The 23889-nt window shown below is 41.0% G+C and overlaps 2 protein-coding genes across 5 annotated transcripts in view; one reads left to right on the forward strand and one right to left on the reverse strand.

Annotated features, from left to right (window-relative positions):
• Positions 1-948: 948 nt before the first annotated feature.
• On the forward strand, positions 949-3769 carry SLC25A4 (solute carrier family 25 member 4). Its single transcript, XM_055797607.1, has 4 exons — positions 949-1159; positions 1399-1885; positions 2415-2555; positions 2929-3769. The coding sequence occupies exons 1-4, from the start codon at positions 1049-1051 to the stop codon at positions 3084-3086; spliced, it is 897 nt and encodes a 298-aa protein (XP_055653582.1). The 5' UTR covers positions 949-1048; the 3' UTR covers positions 3087-3769.
• A 4232-nt stretch (positions 3770-8001) lies between these two features.
• The window catches only part of CFAP97 (cilia and flagella associated protein 97), a 35238-nt gene continuing 19350 nt past the window's right edge, over positions 8002-23889 (reverse strand). For all 4 annotated transcript variants that reach the window (XM_027777431.2, XM_005230837.4, XM_027777433.2 and 1 more), the window contains exons 4-6: positions 18900-19162; positions 10572-10722; positions 8002-9914 (exon numbers count right to left, since the gene is read on the reverse strand). In XM_027777431.2, the coding sequence (XP_027633232.2) occupies positions 9787-9914; positions 10572-10722; positions 18900-19162 (542 nt within the window). In that variant the 3' untranslated portion in view covers positions 8002-9786. The remainder of the gene's footprint in view (positions 9915-10571; positions 10723-18899; positions 19163-23889) is intronic.

Genomic DNA, 23889 nt, shown 5'->3' on the forward strand with positions numbered 1-23889 from the left:
CAGATCAGAAACAGGGAAACGAAGTGAGGGAACCATCTAATCTGCATCTGAGACTCAAAAGTTTCCCTAAGAACCAGACAGTGAATGAAGGCAGGGTTTGACTACAGCCTTGACTCTCACGTTCGGTGTGAGACAAGCACGTGAAGCGTGCCTAGGCAGTGCTGCCCGGAGTCCCCTCTCCTCCCTCCCCCTTCAGAGGGGACTGAACGCCACTCTTGTGAGGGTCTGGCCTCGCAGGGTTGAAATGAGGGTACGATGCAGTAAGGCACGTTGTCTCCTCTTCAGGAAAGCCAGGTCCTGGAGCATGCCAGGGTACTTAAATACCTCGACGCCTGCAAGCTCGTGCAGCGTATCAGACATGAAGTTGCTCTCTTTATCCTTGGTTCAGAGAGGTCTAGCCCCATTCCTGGCAACGGACGCTCGTGAACCAACCACCACTACATCACCTCCAAGCTGACTACGCACCCCCAGTGACCTTTGCTGTAGGGCATGCCGGCCACGCCAGGATGCCTGCCCGGCGCCCAGATCCCCCTCGGTATTCACGGTGTGAATGCGCCCACACGAAGCCAAGGCTTAAAGCGCTCCTGCTCCACCGAGCTGACCGGCCGCCGCGGCCAGGCCTCTCTGGCCTGCGTGAAACAGTTAACGCTGCCACAGGTCCTCCTGCCAGCTTCCTCAGTCCCCTCCTGTGCCTCCCAGGAGCTATTAATACAGCAGGCACATGTTCTGACATAGCGTTCCCCGGCAGCTACCAGATAACTTTAATTTGCCCTTTAAACGTCCCGAGCGCGCTGGCCCTCGCCGTCCCTCCACGGGGCAACATGGCGGCACTGCCCCGCGCCCCCCGACGGGGGCGGGCTCCGGGGGGTCCCAGCCAATGCCCGCGCCCCGGGGGTGCGCCTCCTCCTATCGCGAGAGGCTGCGGGGTATAAGAGGGGCGGCGCGGGGCGCGGGGCCATTTGGCCGGCGGTGCGCGGGGGCGGCCGGGCGGGGAGGTGCGCGGCTCGTTGCCTCTCTCCGGGCAGGGGGTGTCGGAGCGGCTGCCAGCATGGGTGACCAAGCGCTCAGCTTCCTCAAGGATTTTTTGGCCGGTGGGATCGCTGCCGCCATCTCCAAGACGGCTGTCGCCCCCATCGAGAGAGTGAAGTTGCTGCTGCAGGTGAGGCGGCGGCGGCGGGGGGCGGCGGGCACCGGCCGGCCGGGCTAAATATGGGCAGGAGCTCGGCCGGCTCCGGTGACGCGGGAGCCGCCCGGGCCCTGCGGCACCACCTGGGGGCGGCGGGAGCTGGGCCAGGCCCCGACGGTGCCCTTCAGCGGGCCGCCCTGGCCGCGGGGTCACCCCTGCGGGGTCACCCCTGCGGCGGCCCCCTCCCGACCGCCCTGCCTCTCGCCCTGCAGGTCCAGCATGCCAGCAAACAGATCACGGCCGAGAAGCAGTACAAGGGCATCATCGACTGCATAGTCCGCATCCCCAAGGAGCAAGGCATCATCTCCTTCTGGAGAGGCAACCTGGCCAATGTCATCCGGTACTTCCCCACCCAGGCCCTCAACTTTGCCTTCAAGGACAAGTACAAGCAGATCTTCCTGGGGGGAGTGGACAGGCACAAGCAGTTCTGGCGCTACTTCGCGGGGAACCTGGCGTCCGGGGGCGCGGCGGGAGCCACCTCCCTCTGCTTCGTCTACCCGCTGGATTTCGCCAGGACCCGGCTGGCGGCTGATGTGGGCAAAGGAGCCAGCGAGAGGGAGTTCACTGGCCTGGGCGACTGCATCGTCAAGATCTTCAAGTCTGATGGCTTGAAGGGCCTGTACCAAGGGTTCAGTGTGTCCGTCCAGGGCATCATCATCTACAGAGCGGCCTATTTTGGGGTTTATGACACAGCCAAGGGTAAGAAGTGCATGGAGAAGTGACTACAAGGCACAATCCATCCAGTAAGGGCACTCGGTGGTATAAGGACGAGCAGGACTTGGCTCGGCACCCCTTCAGGGTGCTAGAATGTGCACTGGTTTTTCTGAAATGCATTCCTGCCTCCCTCAACTTGCTGCTCTGAGGAGAAGCCTTGGGTTTGCAGTGTGTTTTTAGACACTTCCTGGTTTCTTTCTGTCTTAACGCTTGTACAGATGAGCTTGTATGGTAGCCTGTTCCTCGTTACTGCTAGAGACCCAAGCCAGGGAGGGTTTTGCAGGAGACACTTTTTGGTCAGGGAGCAGAAAGAGGGCTTAGATCCCAGAACCCAAAAGCCCTATAAACTTGTTTCACTCATAGTAGCTGTTAATGGTCAGCTATGGATGAATGAAGAAGTTGCAGGCTTGACTGAGTGACTCTTGGAGTTGGTGGGCGATTGTTCCTTCCACAGCCATCTTTCCCACAACCTTTTCCCTCTGTACTGACTCTTGTCATTTGTTCTTGACGACAGGTATGTTGCCTGATCCAAAGAATGTGCATATTGTAGTCAGCTGGATGATCGCCCAGAGTGTCACTGCAGTAGCAGGGCTGGTTTCTTACCCTTTTGACACTGTGCGACGTAGGATGATGATGCAGTCTGGCCGAAAGGGAGGTAAGAATAAGTGCTCCTATAGTGTTCTGGCAGCAGAAAGTACCCATTGTATCTCAATGAAGAGATTTTTTTGTGTCTTACGGAAAACTAATGACAGTCTCATTGGAATTCTGGAAAAAAAATACCAAACCCCCAAAAACCAGCTATGGGAAGCAGAGTGCTGGTTATGTCTCTCATGTTCACTTAAGAGGCTGTGAATTGATTTGTTTAGATATCCATGTGGAAAACTAAAATTACTTTTCAAGAATTGGTTACTTAATTTTAAATTCTTGGCTATACTTTGCCTATTCCTTGTTGTTTTAAATACATGAAAGTTGAACCCGTCTTGCTGTGTAACTTAAAGCCTTCTGACCTTTTTGTCTTGTTTCCACAGCTGATATTATGTACAAGGGCACAATTGATTGCTGGAAGAAGATAGCTAAAGATGAAGGATCCAAAGCGTTCTTCAAGGGTGCCTGGTCGAATGTGTTGAGAGGCATGGGTGGAGCTTTTGTATTAGTACTTTACGATGAAATCAAGAAATACGTCTAAAACTTAACATCCTAATCTAGTTCAATTGTTCTCAATCAACTTTTTTTAAAAATGTGCTGTTGTGATGTAGTGGACAACAAAATATTTCCTAGGGAAACGGAATAAAGTTTCATAACATATCAGGTTGAGATGAGAATACATTCATTTAAAAATTGTCCACTACAACACAGTTATATTTTGTATGAAAAGTCATCCAACATTTGTATTGGAACCTGTGTATATATTATACTTCAAATTTCAGGTAATACATTTTATCTAGAGATAAGACTTAGGTGGTGTATGCCTAGTTTAAAATTTAATATTCTGATCTCTTTATTAGAATGAGATCTTCAGAAATACCTATTGTACCACGTGGAGTCTCTAGGCTACCCACCACTCTGATGACATTTATAACATGAATTAAAATCATGTTTTCTTTTAAAGCTGTATTTTTTTTAATACAGTATCAAGTGAAAAGCATGTCTGAAGATACAAACTATATTAAAGCACCTGGCTGTTCCTCACTGCAGCCTCTTCACTTGACACATACAGTTGAAACCATCATCTGATCCTTCAAACATACTTTATAGAATATGGAAATAGTGTTTCAAAAATTCCCTTTATCGTCACAAAGCCAAAAGTTGTCTGCTATGATGTTCAATTGAACTAACTGAAGTAATGAAATAAATTAATACATTAATGAACTTTTTTCTGTTGTTTTCAGTACATGTCCTTTAAGGTAATGAGCACATCAGCACACTATTACTGATTGATACTGCCTAAGCCTTTTGGGGTTTTTTTTCAATAGAGCTTTAGGTAAGTGAAATGGTTCTTGATAATTCCACAATAGCAAAACCAAGTGGATTCAGCTTGAGGGTACTACAGCCAGATGTCTTACAGATAAGCTACCCTATAGTCTTAGCTGCTTTGGTAATTCATTTATACTATCCTTAACTTTGAAGTAACTGTCTTTGATAGTGAAGTTATTACTGCTTATTTTACTTGTAGTATTGTAGAATGAAATACTTCCCAGTTATTAAAATAACTATACTTCCAACTACACCATTACTAAACAGCTTGAGCTTTTAATTACCAGTAAGATCAGAACATGCTTAATACAGTTTTTAAACTTTAGTCTGTGAACTCTGAAGAATAGGCTAATTAGGCAAAGGAGGGAAAGTGAGTTGCATCCACTTCAGTTAGACTACATAAACAAGTATTTACTATCCACTAAGCAATACTCAACTTTCAACTGCATCTCTTACTTCATACATATGGCTTCCAGTTATCCCTTTCCTATCTTGGACATTAAATTTGTCAGATGCAGGTAGTCCTACCTGGAAGCAACATCTATCCACCTGCAGAACTGAAGCTTTTGGGAAAAAATGGGTCCAAAAGTGATAGTCTGTTTTAAAATTACCTAAATCTATTTTTTTTGTCTCACAAAGATAATTGTTTCATCTCCCTTCTTTTGTGGTCACCATCTTAGATATTTGCTTTCCTGGATACTTGGTCTGTTTTCTTCCCAGCAGTAAATAACCATGGTTGCAACCTGTTGAACCATAAGTTTGTGAAGAAAGTCTTCCTACTGTTTTTCAAAGTGCTTATTGCATTAGTGTTTGTTAAAAGCTTTACTTGCCTGCCTCTGCCCTTTCTTGTTCCTCCACACGTTCCGAATGGTTCCTTGTGAGAAGCCTGCTAACATGCTGCAACTACTCATTTCACACTTACCTCACTGTCAAGGTGGCATTTGGATGTTTTAGAGATCCAAGCTGGCTACAAAGATACCATAGACAATGACAGACTGTAATACACAGAGGTACCAAACCTTGAGGGGAACTGTATGTGTGAATGAGCAGTAAGAAAATTAAAAGAATGCAAGAGAAACTTCAGGTGAGTGTAAATTAAGTTGTTAAAAAAAAAAAAAAGAAAAAGGGCAAAACCCAAGGAGGGAGCAAAGGCTATTAAAAAGGAGAGTGAGGAATATCGATGCAGGAAAATTCCACTGCGGGAAAAGACAATACAGGAAATAATACATATGGAAAACATTTAACAGGTGAACAGCTCCTTATTGCTGCTCAAATGCACATGTACATCCTATAGCAGATTCTAGGCAGTACTCTCCATAAAGATACTTGGGGTCAGAGTTCAAAACTGTCGATGAAATGAAATAACCATTTACCTAAAAGCAGTGCTGCACTGAGTCCATGGCTGACGTGCTAGAAGTATAACCTAAAAGTCCAGCTATCAGCTCTGCGAAGCTGGAAATTTGAAGACTTGCAGACTACTAATCACTACTTGAAGTCCAGTCAGATAAACCTTAGTTGTCACTGACAATTGATATCACTGTCCCAATCCTTCTGCACCTTTGCAATAGTCATGGACAAACTATGCAGGCAAAACATGCATCAACACTGTTATCCCCCTTACATCTCACACTTGAACACTGGGAAACCTGCTCTGAACAGCCTGGTAATACATCCTACTAATACAGAAAAACAAAGCCCAACTACCACCCAGCATATACTGTACCACCCAGCTCTGAAAGGATGCTACCGAGGGAGGGAACTAAGGTACATTGATTTTTTGGATGAGATTAATTCAGGAAATTCAGTCAGGTCTGAAAGATAAACTTGCCTCTAAAGAGGATGGCCTAGTGCATAGAATCTATGACAGCAGATTGAACCTTCCCTACCTTTCTGAAGGTGATAACCTCTACTCTCTGCCCTACACTCATCACGGAAGGAGCAGCCATCAATTCTTTAAAGACCATAGCGAAAAGTTGAAGACATGGTGAGAAGCACAGCAGAAGGGAGAAAACTGTTGTTAACCGCCCCCCCCCCCCCCAACAAAACCCAGAACACCCCACCTGCAGGGATGCCACAGTTCCTGGATAATCTCAGCTGGAGATACCACTAGCTACCCTAGGGCATCAGGGAAAGAAGCATCATGCCTCAGGTGGCAAATCTCTGCCACCCATGTTCCCCTTGGGAAGTCCCTCTCACTTAAAACTACCAAAATCTCTCAATAGCTTGTTCAAGTCCTAAAAGCCATGTGCAAAGAACCGAGACGCCAGTTCCAAGCTCTGACCATACACAATACAGTGGACATAACTATGATTTTGTATACAAGCACCATCTGGAACAAAAATCATGGAGATCAGCATTTCAGGACTCTGCAGTGAGTAACACAGGTAGTCCTGGAACCAGAAGTGACAGCTACAAGGATCAGTGCTGCCAAACCCTGTCTCACCTTGGCCAGGAGAAGAGTTACCAGGAGACATAGCAGCTTTCTTGACCAAGTTACTAGAACCATGCATCCTGAAGACAAACCAGATCTGCATCACAAGCATTAGCAATCCCTGCTGGTATCCAAAACAATATGACCTCAGTGTAAGTAAAAACCAACAAAATTTCAGTCCTGGAAGACGGCTCCAGCTGCAGCTCTTATCTCTATGTTTCTCATTCATCAGGTGGAAATAACATGGTTCACCCATTACTTTGCTCGAGACTTGGAGCAGGTAAACACCACAAAGATTGCACCTGATGCTCAGTGGACCTGGCTCATAAGGTACAATTCTGTGCACAAGCAGCCTTACCGCCCACCCCCCACCCCCATTTTCTTGTTGGTATCACAATGGAAATACTCATCATTACCTGCACGTGACAGTCATGACTGCACAGCTAGAAGGCTTGATGTGACTTCACTGCCCTCACCACCACCACACTGATGTGCAGACTGTCCTCCAGGGAAAAGCATAAGCTCTTACCTACCAGAGGACTCAAAAAGCTACCCAGGTTGGAAAGGCAGGAGGATATTTTTGTCTGTTGACCAAGGAGAATGAAGAAAAGCACTGGGATAAAAACCTGTTAGAAGCAAGTGTCTCAGGCTTTTTACAGGGGTTGATCCTGAAACTCATTAGATGACAACCAGGAAAATACAGCTGATGATACTCTACATACATCGCAGAAGACATAAATCCAGCCAGCCACTTGATTTAGGACAAGTCGGACAAACCCTTACCTGAGCAGCAGGACGACAGCAGAGATGCCTCAGGATAGTCGGTAAAGACTGCAAGAAATAGGACAGAAGACATGCTCTGCCACAGGGAAGCCTACACATTCCATATGAGGAATGTCCTTGTGCAACACCTCCAAATGAGCTTGAGTCTCTTACATTCACCGGGATTAAAACTGAGCTCTGTAAAGGATTCAGTGGTCAGCTTGGGAAAATGCCCTTCACGTGTCACCTATCCAGACACATCATCACACCCTGTTCTCATACAGTCAGGGATCTGAGCTAGGGCCTTCTTTAAGACATTCAGTATCGTAGACAGACTACACAGCAGAACCCTGTTCTGGCAGAAGCAGGGCCCACAATGAGGCAGGGAACACTTCCAGAGCAAAAACATGACAGAGGCATCAAGTCCATTTCTGGCAGTGGTGAGATCAACACACCAGTGCTGTCACCCAAACTGGCAATCCTGTCACTTCAGCAGGGCGATCAGCTCTTACCTGAAAGAGCGTGCCAAACCAGTGTGACAGTTCACTTTAAGGAGGAAGCAAAGCAGCTTGCACTTCTCTTTCAGAAACATCTTCTGGAAGGTATAAAACAAACCAAAAAAAGCAGAAGAGAACATGAAGTGGCAGCTTACAAAAAAGACAGAAAACAAGTGTATTAGAAACAGGTTTTTTGCTATAAAAAAATCTTGATGAGCTTATCTAAGTTAGTGAAGACATGTCAGTATGGCTTATTTAAAAAAAAAAAAAAAAAAAGAAACAAACCCACAAGTTCACTAACAGGTAAGTGTATCAACAAATAAACTGATTCTTTCCTTTTTTTCCACTACACATAGTACAAAACACTTTTATCCCATGACCTTCTTTACACTTCAATACCGATTATAAAATTCTGAAAGAAGCCACTGCACTAACAATTCACGTTAAATATTTTATTTCTTATGATTTACAAAAATGACATACAAAATTGACAGTCTTTCATACCAAAGTTAAATAAAGTAAGATGAAGCGATTAAAAGTAATCCATTTCGTGAATTCCTTCACAGAAAAAAAAAAAATCTATCATACGAACATTCAAAAGGATTTAAACTGTGACCCTGATATTCACATTCAAGGACAAAAATCTTCAAATAGTCAGTAATTTTTATAAGCACAATAGTACAAATAAATACAGCAGCACTATGCAAAAATATTCCTTACAGTCCCTATCAATGAATAATAATTGCAATAAAAACCTGTTTGCCACAATGCTGTTTAAAGTTCAAATATTGTCAATCAGCTAAACTTAATTGGCAGGTCACCTGGTGCAGCAGCTCTGCCATACTATCACACGGGACCAAGTAAAAAAGTTTGTTACAACGCAGAACACCTGAAAGCCTAAGCCCTCATGCAAGCACGAGCAAAGAATAATAAACTTTCCTTTTCACAGGGCTAAGGCCCAGCATTACTGAATACAGCTTTTTTCTTTATGCATAATACAAAGATTTCCTGTGTATCTCCCAGGAAAAAGCTGGGGAAGCAAGCAGGGTTCCAGCGGTATCCATGGACAGTGGCATCACATTTATGCTCTTTATAAGACTACAGTCCTACAAAATAAGTCCACTGAAAGTTTGCTTTTATACATAGAATAAAGCATACCACCTACTATTTACGATTACCAATTCCATTAAATTCTGCTGCCCTTGTAAATGGATGTTACTACTAAAGCTTATGTGACACTACTACAAATATTTGGTATGAACATGACAATAAAAAACAGGTTAAGAAGCTTAACAAGATTTTCTGTTTTCTACTTGGTCTTTGTTTTTAAAAATCCTGGTTAGTAGTCACTCTCAAAATCAGATGTTCAAGTTTCCTGGAGCTCAAGTTTATATCTCCCCACCAAGAAGGGCAAGGATCTGCAAAAGCAGGGCCATGAAATACTTTCCCCTTGCTTAGTATTCTCTACCTTGAGAACTAACTAAAACTTACTCAGAGTGAGTAAGAATGAAACTGAAAATGTTGTTCACTTCAGTCTTTACTCTTGTTCAAATAGCATCAGATGCTTCTTGCCTACACAAAGATCCCAACACAACTTCCAAGATTCTTTTAAATCTGGAAGAGACAGAGCCTTGAGTACAAAACAAATGTTCCAACACCTGGAGTGCAAGAGTAGCAGAACATAATCTTCTGCAGCCTCTACTGCAGCTGACTAAGCAGGAACACGCAATCTGCTTGTCACCCCTTCATGCTGTACCAAGAAGATTCTTTCAGTCATAAGAACATGACCTACAAGGTTCAGAAGGCCTAAAGCCAGGATGATCTAGGAATTAAGTATATACGTACGAATTTAATGCAATATTTTAAAGTATTATTATTGTTAATATTTTCTTTACATCTTGCAGCTATCGTGCACTAATTATGTCCTTCCATGTTACAGATACAAATTCCACTTACGATTTCAGAACTAAATAATAATTAGCAATTGCTATTTTAACTTGTTTGTTTAAATACCTCCTTCTCTTTTATAAGTTCTTCCTGCCATGGAAAACACTGACTGAAGTGAAAATGTTCACTTAAAACTGTTTTACAAGCAATTATGTCATATGTAATGCATTTTAATCACTGAACAACGCAGAAAATATTTTGCGCACATAGAATTTACAAAAGCACTAAAAATAGAAGTCTGAGGATCATCTCAGAATGTGAGGCAAAGAACGCCCTTACAACCAAGCAGCACGAACATTAGTGGGTTTAGGTCTCTGTAATGCCCCACTGGCTGAATCAGACATGGGTTTTTCATTCCTCTGGCTCATTGTACTTGGTACAGTGGATGCTCTTGACGTGCCTCCTGTTAACACACACAGAAAAGAGTGAGAATGTGTTACATTAGTAGATTAGTCCTGCAACACTCATTGCTATAGTCTCCAGAAGAAACAACAAAATCGCAGTAAGTTGAATACAAACCCAAAAATGATACGAGTTGTTTCTGAACAGTCAGGATAAAGTTCAAGCCTATGCTGCAGTGCTGTGGTTCTTTAACCCTACATGTATGGCTCTAAGGGAACACACGATCTACCTCCAAACATTACACACAACTTCTAAGAGAAACAAGGCTACTTTAGATTTAGATTCTCTGAAGGAGAATTCGAACATTCTTTGGGATTTTTGTTTTGGGTGGGGTGGTTTTTTTTTTTTTCTCCTTCTTTCAACAAAGAGCGCTGACAAGACGAGAAATATTTCTTTACAACAGGCATTTTTTTTGACCTTGGAAAAAATTATTAACAATAACTGATTAGAAATTTAGGACAGTAAGTAAACAATGCAAACTGTAATCATACTTTCAGTATGATTAAAAAAATCACTAATGATTTCTGTGTGATAAATGATCAATCTAAGGAAGACAGAGAATTTGCTATTCTTCGCAGTAAGTGCTTCACAATCCTGAATTATAAAAAGCTAAACACATGCAAAGAAATGCAAGAATCTGCAACTTCAAAGTACTTACTTGAAGGACTAAGCTGACTGAAAGCAGATTTTCCTCTTCTTACAGAAGGTGAAGAACTTAGATAACTCATCTGGCGCTGATAGTCCATCAGTTGTTCAGAACGCCTCATACCAGCTGTTGGTTTCACTGCTTCCAGTCTTTTCAGGAAAGCCTTAATATCAAAGAAAAATACAAGAAAGTAAGAATAAACAAGAAGCTACAAAACATTCACAGCTCTATTTTTATTTGAACTTCAAAAAAAGCCCCAAATTTTTAGCACTGCACAACACAAACTCCTCCACTGGTGACCAGCACAGGTTATTCTGCTCACATCCGAATCTTTTCTCAGTGTTGCGACACAACTAATAACTACCCCTTAGATGTCATCAATTCTACATTGAGGATATCTTCAGTACTGCATAGTTCTCTGAAATTTATGATAACACATTTGTCTGATGATTGTTAAACGTGGTGGGAAAATAGGCTGCACTCTTCTAATCCTACCTTTGATTACTCCTCTCTTCTAAATTTCCAGTTGTTTTTTGGGGGTTTTGTTTTTGTTTTGTTTTTTTTTAAGCTCTGCTTTGCAAGCCTATTTAGACCATTTTATACTGCCCTACAGGATCCCCACGGAGAATTACTGACCTCAATTCTGTGAAAGTAATGCTGAAAGGAAAGCACCAACACCCACAGGACACTATTTGTTTTATCCATAGTATAATTTTAAAAAGATTGTTACAGACATAGTTTCCTCTCGTTGAAAGTAACCCTGGCAATCATGCAGCAAGTATTAAATCAGAACAGCTGCTTACACAGTATTTGTAAGATAAGACAAGTTTCCCGTTCTGCATTACTACTTCTACTTGAAACAGCATCTATGGTTTAAGAAATTTCCATACTCCAAAAACAGAGCCTGACGGCAGGACAAATTTGGAAGTACCTAACTACATACAACTTCCAATTAACAACTTCCTATTTTTAATATATTTCGCCTCCAGTGCTTGCCTCGCATAGATTTATACATTTCCTCCACTAACTAATCTCGATTCATTTGATGGCCTACAACCATCTGGCAATGACACAGCCATTGCTGGCCAGGGCTGTGGTATGCATCCTGTCAATGACAGACAATGCAAACTGCGATTACACAAGTCTCCGAAGTACCAAAAATAAGCATGTTAATAAAGATGTATTGTCTAGGTGCGTAATTATATGGTAGGAGTCAAGAATCTGTACAGCCATTAAACTGCACTTTGTATGGAATTATCATTCTTCTCCACTCCCAATCAGGTACGGATTATTCTTCTTTTAGAAAAAATAAAAAAGTTTACAGAAAGTGACTTAGGAAATAGTACAGTATTCCCAGGATGTCAGCTGTCATTGTCTAGCTGTAACAGGAATCTACAAACTCTTGGTAGTTTATGCATAGGCACTGGAAACCTGCACAGAGTGCACAAGAGAGGAAGGACAAGTGATTTTGGCTCAGAAATAGTATGTCACAAGTGCTTGCATCAAGTGCCAGTCAGTTCATCGAGTGGAAATACCCAAGTAAGCAAAAGTCAAAGGAAGACTTCAGCTAGAAATAGCTCTTCACTAAAGCCTGCTGCAGAACATGAAATTGTAGACTTATTTCTAAATGTTACACCCACCATTTTACTCACAACTTCATCTGCATCTTCTCATACATCTACACACATGTAGACTTTCAGAGATCACTTATTTACCTTCAATATTAAAAATGGAAGCTCTCAATACATTCAGTTCAACCACAAATGGATCAGGTAGATTGTAGAAGTGACTTCCCTGTGAAAGTCGAGCATGTTTCGAGTCCACACTGCAACTGTAACAGCCCCATAGAATTTGCATACCTCAACACTGCAGTAATTTCAAGCTTGAATATTTTTATATGCCTGCTTTGTTCTAGCTTAAATACAATTCTCTGCTTTTGCTTTTACGTTTGCCTTTTGACAATTATCAAGTCCCCATTTACTAAAGAAGAAAAAAACCACCACCAAACCAAAAAACCACACCTCTCTCCATACTGAAGTACTGCTTTTTGAGCAGGTTAACACTGGACTTGATACAGCCCTGAGCTACAGAAAGAGCAGATACAGATTCTGCGGTGCACGAGTGTTCTAAGAAAAGCACTTGCAGAGAATGAGAGAATCGCTCCCCTGGTTGCCTTGCCCTCTGCTGTGAACTGTAGCAAGGGCATGTTAACTTACACGCTATTTGTGGTCATGAATTTTGCAGTTTGCAGAACAGCTTGCTGCATACAGAAATTAAACACCACAGTGAAAAGGCAGTCCTGACCTACTAAATCTGTAACCCGGAACTAATCAGATTCTTATGTTTTTATTATCAAGCCTACAATCTTGAGGTCCTTAAACAGAAACAACCTTGTATAATGGCGCAAATACTTTGAACAAATGTTCTTTTTCAATTATACATATAAATCTACCAATTCTGTCATTATGTTTTCCTTTTGAGAGACGGACTGAAGAATACTGCCACTTTCCTTGTTCTCTTGCAGTGCTAAATCTCTGGAGCCTTAATCCTGCACCACTAAAGTAAACAGAAATTCCATCATTGATCTTGATGACGAAAAGAATCAAGAGCACATAACACAATCCAGGTGTTCAGAACCAAATACATGTTCCCGATCAGACTTAAGGAATAATAAAAAAAAAAAGTAACAGACACCAATGGCAGGAACGTCATCAGTTGCTCTAAATTGCATTGTAGCTCCTCAGAGCTCTTGATTTGAGCTCAGTACATATATATCACATCATTGGCGACCTCCCTGCTTGGCAAAAGTCCCCCTAGGCTTCTATGTCTGCCATCTTCTTTTACTTTAATGCTGAGTTTACAATAAAAGTAAAATAATAATATATAATAAAAAAGAAAAAAAAAATCACAGGATGATTAGCTTCTAGGAATAGAACAATCCTTCATAAATCTAGGCACCTGGTCATTAGCTTAGCATCTGTGAAGACACTATAATATATAGTCAGTGACAAAAGGAAGTGTCAGATTGCCTACAATAGGAGAACAAGGGAACGTGACACTGGATCAGAAGATTGCTGCTATACAGTGGGCCAAGATAAATGCTGCTAATTCATTTTTTTGCATATCAGGAGAGCACTAAAGCTAGTTCTAGTGCTGTCAGAACAAGGAAAAAAAAAAATAATCGGTACACACTTTTCTGCAGCTATGTTGAAAGAGGAAGAAAAACCCCATTGAAAACGCAGAAATGTGGCATTCCTAAACTTGAGTTCAGAAAGAAGGCAAAAAACATTACTGTTTGTTTTACTTTGCTTTTTAAACATATAGAGGCTTCAGTTTCACCTCCTTTCAATCCTAACCAGCTGACTAGCGTGCCTTGACAGCTGTTCAAATTTATTTATATTATGCCTCCTCTAGTGTCACTGATGTTAGTGACCACACTGTCCCCTTTGCAGAGTCCAGGTGGGGGAGGGGGAACTAGGTAACAGTGCATTCAAGGACAGCTTTCTGGTTTTATTAATACAAGTATCTGCAATTTTCTTCAATTGCCAGTTACGTTAATTAGCTCTAACATGACAAACTCTAAATGAAGAACTTCTAAGAGTTTTTTGACAATCTACAGAAAAGTATTTTTAACCGAACAGCTATCAAGTTTACACGTAGCTGGCACCACCAAGGAAAGCAGGCTAAGAGTAAAAAAATATATCCCACAAAACTCAGCAGTGTGCAAAATAATCAGAACTTTCTTTGAACCCGCTGATTAGTCAGTCTTTATTATAATTGTTACAGCAGCATTCAGGATTCTTGAGTCTGGGTCAGGAATCAGCAGACCACACACACAAAAAAAAAATAATCCAACCACAAAAGAACCTATAGCCTAATTACTATGATCACAGAACTGCATTGTATTTGCACTGTACTGCAGTATATTGCAGCAAGGTACATCTACGTGCCAATCCCATGTCCTAATAGCTCCCCCTGATGAGAGGGCCGTGGAAACTTCTTTTTTGCACTGCACTTTGTAATCTCAGAAACCACCTTGTCTTTAGTCTTGGCATACAATGGCTTTAAACCACTAAGTGGAAATACCTTAAAAACCCCTGTATGCTCGAGTTTCTAAGGAGCCACCAAGCCAACGCAAATACTTCTGAGCTCCTAAAGCCCAGAAGACTACATTTTCTTCCACAACTGCATTCCCTACGGCTCTGTCCACCAGACTGAGACCAGTAAGGCCGAACAGCCTTGGTATTCTTTCTACAACCACATTAAGTATGCAGCATCCAAGACTGATGCTTTCAGACTCCAGGGGTGTTCCTTGGGGACAGGACAAAGGGAAGGCAGAGAAAAAGCAGAATAAATCAAGAAAGTAAAGTACAAGGTGCCCAGGCACAACCCTCAGACCAGTGCCATTCCAAATCCTGTTTCTTTCCATGCTTAGAAGTTATCTCCCTGGTTGTGGCGTGGCATGACATGGACAGCAGGGCAGGTGCAGTGTGGCACAGGACTGAAGGCTGTGGCTCAAGATGAGGTGTATTCTTTGTACGCGGTGGCAGCCAGTCAGGGGAATGGCCAGAGGCATTATCTTTCCCTTACCCTCTTCTCCCAACCCAACTGCCACAGCACGTCAGCACCATTAAATCAAGCTGGGCCAAATTAATATACATTGATTTATAGCACTACAGTACTTGCATTTCTAAAGGAGGTTAAGGTTTCCCAACAAGACAAAGGCAGCCCAGACTGCAGGAGAAGGGCAACAGTTTCGCTGAAGGATCTTTGTGCTGGTAGAGGCCACAATGACTAGGGCAAGTGGTGAGGAGAAGCATTAATGGCATCTGCAGCACCGATGACTTGGGGAACCAAGTAGGTGAAAAGAGAAAGACAGTCCTGGCAGAGAAACAAAGTGATTATTTTTTTATTATTTTTTGTGTGGGACGGTGACTATACTGGAGCTGGGATCAGAGCTGGATCTGTTGGGGCTTAGGGTACATTTTGGGGGAGTATGAGGCCAGGGAATGAACAACATGGGAGTGTTATACGCAGTGAGTAATAACAGCATGGGGTAGGAAGAATGCACAGGGATGCAAGGGAACACCAAATATCCACAGAAAAGAAGAACACTCTCATCCCCCTTGATCTAAGGTTTGAAAACTGCTGTCCCAGATCTGCTGAGATCTTCTAGTGAACTTCCACTGTGAAATCAAAAAGTCACTTGTTCCCTAGAATTTGGCTGAACACAGCAGCTTAGCTCACCAAGGTAATCCAACAACTAAACCCTACTCAGAACTAATAAAAATTATGAAAAAAACCCAATACAGAAATTAATTACTCCTAAGTTTAGATGACGTGACTGAAAAAAGGTGTTGTGGCGGCAAATCTGTATTTAAGGGTCTGCAAAGATGTACCTGTATATACCAGTATACATTTCTGCATGACACCATAAACCATTAGAAGTTTACATTGTGTGTAGTGTCCTGTCTATGAAGTTGACTATCTTATTTATACTGGCAGAAATAATATGTCAATATAGACAGAGACACATATATACAGACATGGGAAAAAAAGAAGCACCAGTCACATATCTCCCTTTCCACAGGAGAGGGGACTGGGTTGACAGTACCTTCAAACACAAGAGTAGAATGTTTTCCAGATCAGCAGCATCCTCTATTGGCAAGAGACAGACTCTGATCTTGCTAGTTCAGATAAGCAATCAAAAGCAGGTTCCACTTGTGAAAGCACACAGTCAAAAGCAGCAAGTACAAAATTCTGACATTAATTTTAACAGCAATCTATTTTGGTAATTGTGCTTTTTCCACAAATTGCTAATCACTACCTTATAACTACTGTTCTTCAGAGCAATGAACCTTTTCATTCCATCACATCTCTTTCTAGCAGAGTCTGTGGGAGCAACATGTATTCCCTGTACGTCCCTGTGCGCTTTCACAAAGCTAGAGAGCACCAGACCACTTAAGATTCCTTTCTGATTTCCTAATATTTGAAACACTTTTCATGCACCACCTCCGATGCCAAATGCCTGCACCAGAACTTTCTGATAACAGTAAATCTAGGCATTACTCACAGAATGCTCTAGCAGAACAAGTGAAAGTTTTGCCTAGACAATGGGGAAAACCTAACCTCAGGGCAAGGAGTTACAAAAGCTGAATCCAACAAGGGAAAAATAATAATAATAAAAAAAAAAAAAATCTCTGCATCAAGACTTCTAACCCCCTGCACAGACTACTACTGTAGATTTCTATTTTTGAATTATTTACAGAACTCTGCATCCTTCTCCAACAAACATTTCAAGGATGTATCAAGCAGCATATCCTGTATGTAGTACCTCAAGCCTTGTATAAGAAAAAAATCCTGTCAAGTAACAGAAGAAAGACTGATCAGGAAGTTCCATGGAATTCTAGCTCTTCAGTCCACAAAAGTGAAGAAAGCAGTTTCATAAAGCACATACTTTTAGCTATATAAAGCAGAAAACCTCATCAATGGGCAGGGTAGGGCAGCTTTTTCATTTACGGTCTCTGAGAAAAGCATGTCATACTTGTAATCCCAAAAGGTAATGCTAGAAAAATCAGTGTGTTACAATTGAGATGCTCTAGGTGCACATACCCTTCAAACAGAATAAAAAAGTAAAACAGAATTGCTTAAAAATTATAGCAATGGTAAATAAAATGTAAGTAAAATAAAACTGATGAATCACTCTCACACAAAGAAGGGCAGAATGTATCATCCTGAGTTTTGGGAAAAGAATAAACCAAATGTTTTTACAGTCTAAAAGAGCATCATGTCCTGACATTAATTTCTAAGGAATGACTCTAGTATCAAACATGTCTGCTCATGTTGCTGATGATAACAAGTATAAATGAGTAAGTAAATGAAGGATATTATTTCTTGGACTACAAGCAACCACCATTAATTGCTAACATGTACTAAAACAGCAACATGTGAAGTGACTGTATGTGTTTAGGTTTGCTGAAGTTTTGATTCAGAAGTTAGAAACGCAAGACATTCTTGGGCAAAATTGCAATATATCATAAGACAAAAGGTTTGTGGCTTTGAGAAAATGGAAACATATTGTAAAATATCAGTAATCATCTACTGTTACATAGTACAGCGTATTACTAGCAGATTGTAAGCAACTGTGACACAGCACTTCCTTCCCATAGCCTAAGAATACACTCTGATATTAAGTTTCATGTGGAAGAGCAAGTCCTGCTTTCAACCTTTTGAATAAACAGAGGAAAACACACACCCCCCCTTGCCCAACACATGAAGAAAGCCCTCCGACCAACCTAAACACATCGAAGCCTAAAAACATTTCCTCCCCAGACAATAAGAAGTATCACACATCTACAGCAAATATTTATGCCAAATTCTTTCAGCCTGTGATGTTCTTTTGGTCAACTGTAGTCTAGTAGAGCCGAGAATAAAGTTTCCTACTTTGAAAAGTTTCAACGATCTAGATGTCTGAAAGCTGGAAGAACTAAAACCTAACACATTTTCCTGAATAGGTCAATTAGATTTTCTCCAAGTTGAATCTATATTTCAGTATCTATATAAAAGGAAATTGCAACCTACAGAGAAGAAAAGTCAATAAATTATTTCCACTATAAATTTTCCAAATATTTTCACTATATTTGATTTCCTTTTCAAACACACTAAAGAACAACTAGAAGATATGAAGGTGTCATTCTATTTTTATATATATATATATATTACAATTAAATCACTACAAATATCTTCTTCAAATCAGTATTACTTTTTATATTAAACAACTCTGCCAATATCCTTATGAGTCTATTTGTTTTCCACTGAAGTTATTGTGATTGCCATTATATTCAAATACTGTGACAAGCAGAGCACTGCAACTGCTGAGAGACTGAGAGCTATAGTGAGTCAAAAACCAAAATTGACATTCACGTTGTATCCTCTGTATTTCATATACAATGGGTTTGATGCCATCACACTGACTGATTCATTTTTTGCAAGCCTGTTCTTAAGAGACTAGTAACCATGATGCATGAAGCAGGAGGAATAGTTAGACCGCTCTCCACAAAAAGTTACGAGCACGTTAATAATAATGGTTGTTCCTCTTAAACGGACCGATACTAAAGCAGAACAAACTCATAATAATAGCATATCCCCCCACCAAAAAAAGAAAACCCACCACCCCACATATGAACAGTTATGCAAACAGCATAGTAATGGCAATTCATTGCAGACCTACTGCAGTAAAGCACCAAGCGCTGCCTTCACAGTTTTGTACGTATTTAGCAGTAGTTCTCTGACAACAAATAGTTCTTCATTTACTGATCCAAATCAGTTCTCAAAACTTACCAGGTTTTCTCTTTCAATTCTTTGCTGCTCCTTTTGCCTGTTGAGGGCACTGTGGTACAATTTAGGAGGCGGTACAGATGGCTTCTTCAATGTAGCACTTTTTCTTGGCTTTGCAGACTGTCTGGACAGTTCTTTTAGCAACCTTTGGTTTTCCCGATCAATCTGTCTTACTTCTTCATTTGTGAAAGAATAATTTTTCCTCGTTACTTTAGATGGTTGATCGATGGTTAGTTTTTGTTCTTTTTTGTCCAACTGTAGGAAAGCTTTGAAATGGCAAAAATGAAGATACTTAGATTTAAAAAAAACCCAAGCCAAATACAAATCTTGCAGTCTGTTATCAGGGTTTATTTACAGATCTGAAAGAACAAGGTACATTTCACCTCCCCCAACTGAATTCCAGATTTATGCATTTCAGAATTTTTCAGGGATGCTCAGATGTCCTCAGTACATTGGTTTTACACAAGTTTCACCACAAAAATCAGGCCTAATTTTGGCCTTAGTTAAAACCCATCTGCTTCCTTCTCACTAGGAATTACCCTCCCACCCATTTATGATTAGTAATCCAGAGGAGTTGAACAGATGCAGCAAACAACTGAGCGATACAAAAGAATCAGCAATATGCACACACCCTGTAAGCATTTGCGTAAAATACATTCTGATTTTTAAGTAACAGATATGTCAGCCTTATGTGCGCTGTCATTTCTTCTGCACTGTCAGTTCTCCTGATCCCTGCTTCGACCGTGATCACCCCTGATCTCTACCCTTACCAGTATGCTTGTGCAACTTCTACACTAACACAATATGCTCAGGCTTCTGTCCTGAAATATTTTTACTGTAGTTACTATGGTACCAGCAATCAGTACAGGCAATTATATCTATCTATCTATATCTATGCCAACAGGGCTACCGTTATACAGCACTAAAACAACATTGAACGTAATCATCACCATGGTGGTATCATTTGTGGTACCAATATAAGCATCAGAGGAGTCTTCCAAGCAATAGGAAACACAACTTCAGGAAGCCAGGACTAGAAATAACTTAAGTAACCAAGAATTAAACCATAAATTAGTATTTAGATGTGTCAGATGTAAAGAGTTAAACTTCACTCCAAAGCTATCTAAAATACCTGTCTCAGCTGAGAAGCAGAGCAGAAATGATGTTTCAGACAGAAAACTGACACTTGGAAACGCATGACTCAGACACATAATGCATTTCCTGAAGTTATTTTGTTGATCCTTTGCTCCTGAAGCAATCCTACATCATATCGGTGCAGGAATTGCAAAGGGAAAAATGAAAATTAAATTAAATGGATAGAGAGAAATGAATAAGCACATATAAGAAAAGAAAAATTACTGGGGCCTGGCAATTTAACAGTAAAAAAAACCCAACAAGTTAAACCAGGATGTGAGGTTTCAAGACAAAAGAACAAAGAATGCACACTTATAAATATACAGCAAGGCAGATTTGCAGAATTGCAAGACAGTAACTTGAAAACTTCACTCTCCGCCAAATCTGGTTATGTTTATTATAGTTCCACTGGAGCTTTGCTATTGACCTACTTCTAAGCCTTTGCTTTCTAAAGCTCTGCAGTAGATCTTCTAGCAACTGTTTTAAAAGCTTTGCTGTCACGTTACCCCCAAATCCACTGCATTAACGACGGTACAGGGGTGGCAATACCAGGTTAGATCAAACAGATTTTTGGAGCTAAGACACAGGCAAGCAAGGCTTACTCAAGCCATTCCCCATGTTCCTCCCATATCACAGTGTCTCCAGAAGATACCCATCACTCTTACTCCTAAAAGCCCCACGTAAGTAAAACAAGCACCCAAAGCAGAAAGAAAAGCAGGCATGCAGTAACATTTCTGCAGCAAACACTTTCACATCGGCAATTTTTAAACTAAGGATGTCCAAGGCATCCTTTAATAGCTTAAAAACCTCAAGTAATGATGAGCGTGTTCTTACTTCAAAACAAAATGAAATTAAATCTGTCTTGCAGTATCTCAACTGAGTTTATTCCAGAACCGATGCAAGAAAATATTGCTACTGTCGAAGAAATTTAGAAACAGCATCCAGAACTCAGAATCCCTCTGGAAATCAGTAAGCGTGCACCGTCAGTATGCTAGCCAATATAGGCAAGAACTGCCCCTAGGCAGCTCTAACCGTGAGGCTGAGGCGTCCACATTAGCAAATACTGTTTTAATTTGCCAAGAGGAGATGCAAATTATTTCAAAATCAAGACACAATGCAAACTAGTGCAGATCAAGTGTGCCAACCAACAGGTTAATAGAGTATAAACGTCTTTGAAAGCATTTTTACAATTCAGGAAGTTATTCTCAAGGGAAAACATGTACAGCCATCAACACCATTTCAGGAGACAAACCTGGGATGAGACTCATCTGGATACACCTACAAGGTATGAGAAGAAATGTACAGACAATAACTAGAGCCACACAATTCACACTGTAACATCAAGCTACAGCATTTTTCTTAGTAAAAAAATTAATTAAATACGTCCTTATGCGAACATACAAAACCAGCACTGCAGAACACAGCTGGAAGAAAGTAATCTGAGCAGACATCTGAAGAAGAAACTAGAAATCGTGTCCCTTAATTGATAATTGTATTATTACACAGCTATGAAAGGTAATTTCATCTTCTGCCTTACAACCATAGCATCTCACAGGTTAAACAAGACCACACATCGTATCCAAGAGCAGAAATCAGGTAGTGGTAAAGAACAGTTGTTCAACTGAAGTCTTGACCTAGCTTTGTAGCACCAATGCTATTATGATGCTGTCCTGTACAAGACACATTTAAGCTTCTGAATAACCGTCAGTGAAAATTCCAAACAGCTCTTTTCTTTCTGTGAAAGATGTGAACCAGTCAAATTCCATTTAAAGCAACAGCATTCTGAATGAGGACATTTCTAATTAGAAATACAGGTTTCGTGTCTTCACTGGTACACGATCATTTTAATTCTCTACAGGGTAGCTGGCTAGACTTCAGTGAGGAGTGTATACTCTTTTGATGCAGCTATGAACTATAACCAGTAAACACAGATTAAAAATGCTTAGAGATAAATAAGCATCAAGGTAATTACTTATGTTTTGACTTGCTCATTTTTCTGGAAAACCTCTGTTAACTGTGATAAAAAAATAAAACCAGAGTAGTGACATGGAACAAACACCTTTCCCTTTCCCCGCAATGCTGGTCAGTAAATGCTTTCAAAAATAAGGATTCAAGGAAGCCTGCAGCGATTGCTACCCGCAGGGCTCAACAAGCCCTGTGTTAATTTGTCACTCAGATCTCCTCAGGGGCAGTGGTATGCAACTTCTGTAACATTAAACACCACTGGTATTTTACTAACAGCTCTTAAAACAGTGTGGATACGTTATCTATGTACATTCCCATGCATTGCTCTACTGGATGCTGCTACTTGCGCGAGTAAGGCATGAGAAAATTTTACTAACTTCACTCTTACCTTCCAGCTTCTTCAGTCACACACTCCCCAACATACACACTTTTCCTCCTTCATTCACTTCTCCTTTCTTCCTCCTTTCCTTAGCCTCTGCTAATCTTTTTCCTTTCAATATATTTTCCTTCTGCAGTGTCTCACCCACACCTTTTATCGGCTCACCACAAAGACAGTTTTTCCCACTTGCAGCAGGCAGAACAGAGACATCAGCCCACTCTCTTCACTCTGCTGTTCATTCTTAGCCTGGTATTTATTATTTATACTTGGTGTAGAAACTGACTACTATTGCAGACAGCTTTCTGTTAACCTTGAGTTTAAGGGCTCCCTAACAGCGATAACAAGTTCATCACAACTCAAAAGAAACGTATTAATAAAGTGAAAGGATTGTTAAGGTCACGATGAAGGTTCTGCTGTCAAGTTATTCAGCAAAGCTGGAGCAGAAGACTGCCAAAACCCAGCAACTAATCTCTTGATACATTGTTGAATTACAGAAGACTCATTGATTTTGCACCAAAAGTTCAGACCCGATACAACATAGGCAGCAGCAAATTTTCTTCAAGGGCATGGGGTGAAAAGATCAATCTAAAACTCTCTTGTTCCTCACTAGTTTCTTCAGTTCCTCAACTTATCTTTTTATAGTTAGCCTTCTGTACAACCTAAGGAAGAACCATATTTGAAATTTCACAAGTAGCTCTTTGCAGCAACAGTGCTGCAATACACCAAGGCACTGGATCAGACAACACATTAAAAAGTAGTTGGTTTGTTGTTGAGTCCCTACCCCTGCAGGTATTTCAAAACCATGTAGATGTGGCACTTAGGGACATCATTTAGTGGTGGACTTGGCAGTGCTGGGTTAATGGTTGGACTCTATCTTCAAGGTCTTTTCTAACCTAAATGATTCTATGTTAAGTTAATAAATTAGAGTTGTGTTTTATTTAGTTAAGAATATGTTAAGGAAGAATTTAAGCTGCAAACACCGCTTCAAAACAAACGATAACTGACTGAAACCTATCTATAGGTAACCTTTTCTAAACCACAGCAAATGCAACATTGATCTCCTTAGGAACTGAGCAACAGTAGAGTTTGAAGTTTAGGAGGAAAAAAAAAAAAAACACAACCAAGCAACAGAATGCATACTGTGTCAGCTGCTGAAAGAGGATCACTAGTACTACAGGGTAAGTGCTTGTTCCCCAAAAAACCAAGCAGAAGGCAGGGGACATCCATGAAATCACTACACCTTAAACAATGGTCAAATAAACTGCAGCAGCGATCTAATGAAGCAGTGAGCAAAAGGTTCTGCCGGTCTTCCTGAAGCAGAGGTGACACTATTTCCACAGTCCAGAATAAGGCTTCTGACCCCAGAACTCCAAATCTGTAGTAATAGCTTCCACTAGTTCCAAAGTTACCAGGCTAAAAATCTGTCCAACCTGCACTCTGCAAAGTACTACTTATACAGCATCATATTCCTATTCTCTGCACACTTACTACAACAGAAGATTAGGTAACCCACAG

The sequence above is a fragment of the Falco peregrinus genome, chromosome 2 (assembly GCF_023634155.1).
Source record: "Falco peregrinus isolate bFalPer1 chromosome 2, bFalPer1.pri, whole genome shotgun sequence".
Taxonomy (NCBI): Eukaryota; Metazoa; Chordata; class Aves; order Falconiformes; family Falconidae; genus Falco; species Falco peregrinus.

What these genes read in the sequence shown, in the direction of transcription:
- SLC25A4 (XM_055797607.1), top strand. Translation starts at nt 1,049, where the DNA reads ATGGGTGACCAAGCGCTCAGCTTCCTCAAGGATTTTTTGGCCGGTGGG. An exon ending in GGTTTATGACACAGCCAAGG is followed by an intron (nt 1,886 to 2,414) that starts GTAAGAAGTGCA and finishes TCTTGACGACAG; the next exon opens with GTATGTTGCCTGATCCAAAG. An exon ending in GCAGTCTGGCCGAAAGGGAG is followed by an intron (nt 2,556 to 2,928) that starts GTAAGAATAAGT and finishes TTGTTTCCACAG; the next exon opens with CTGATATTATGTACAAGGGC.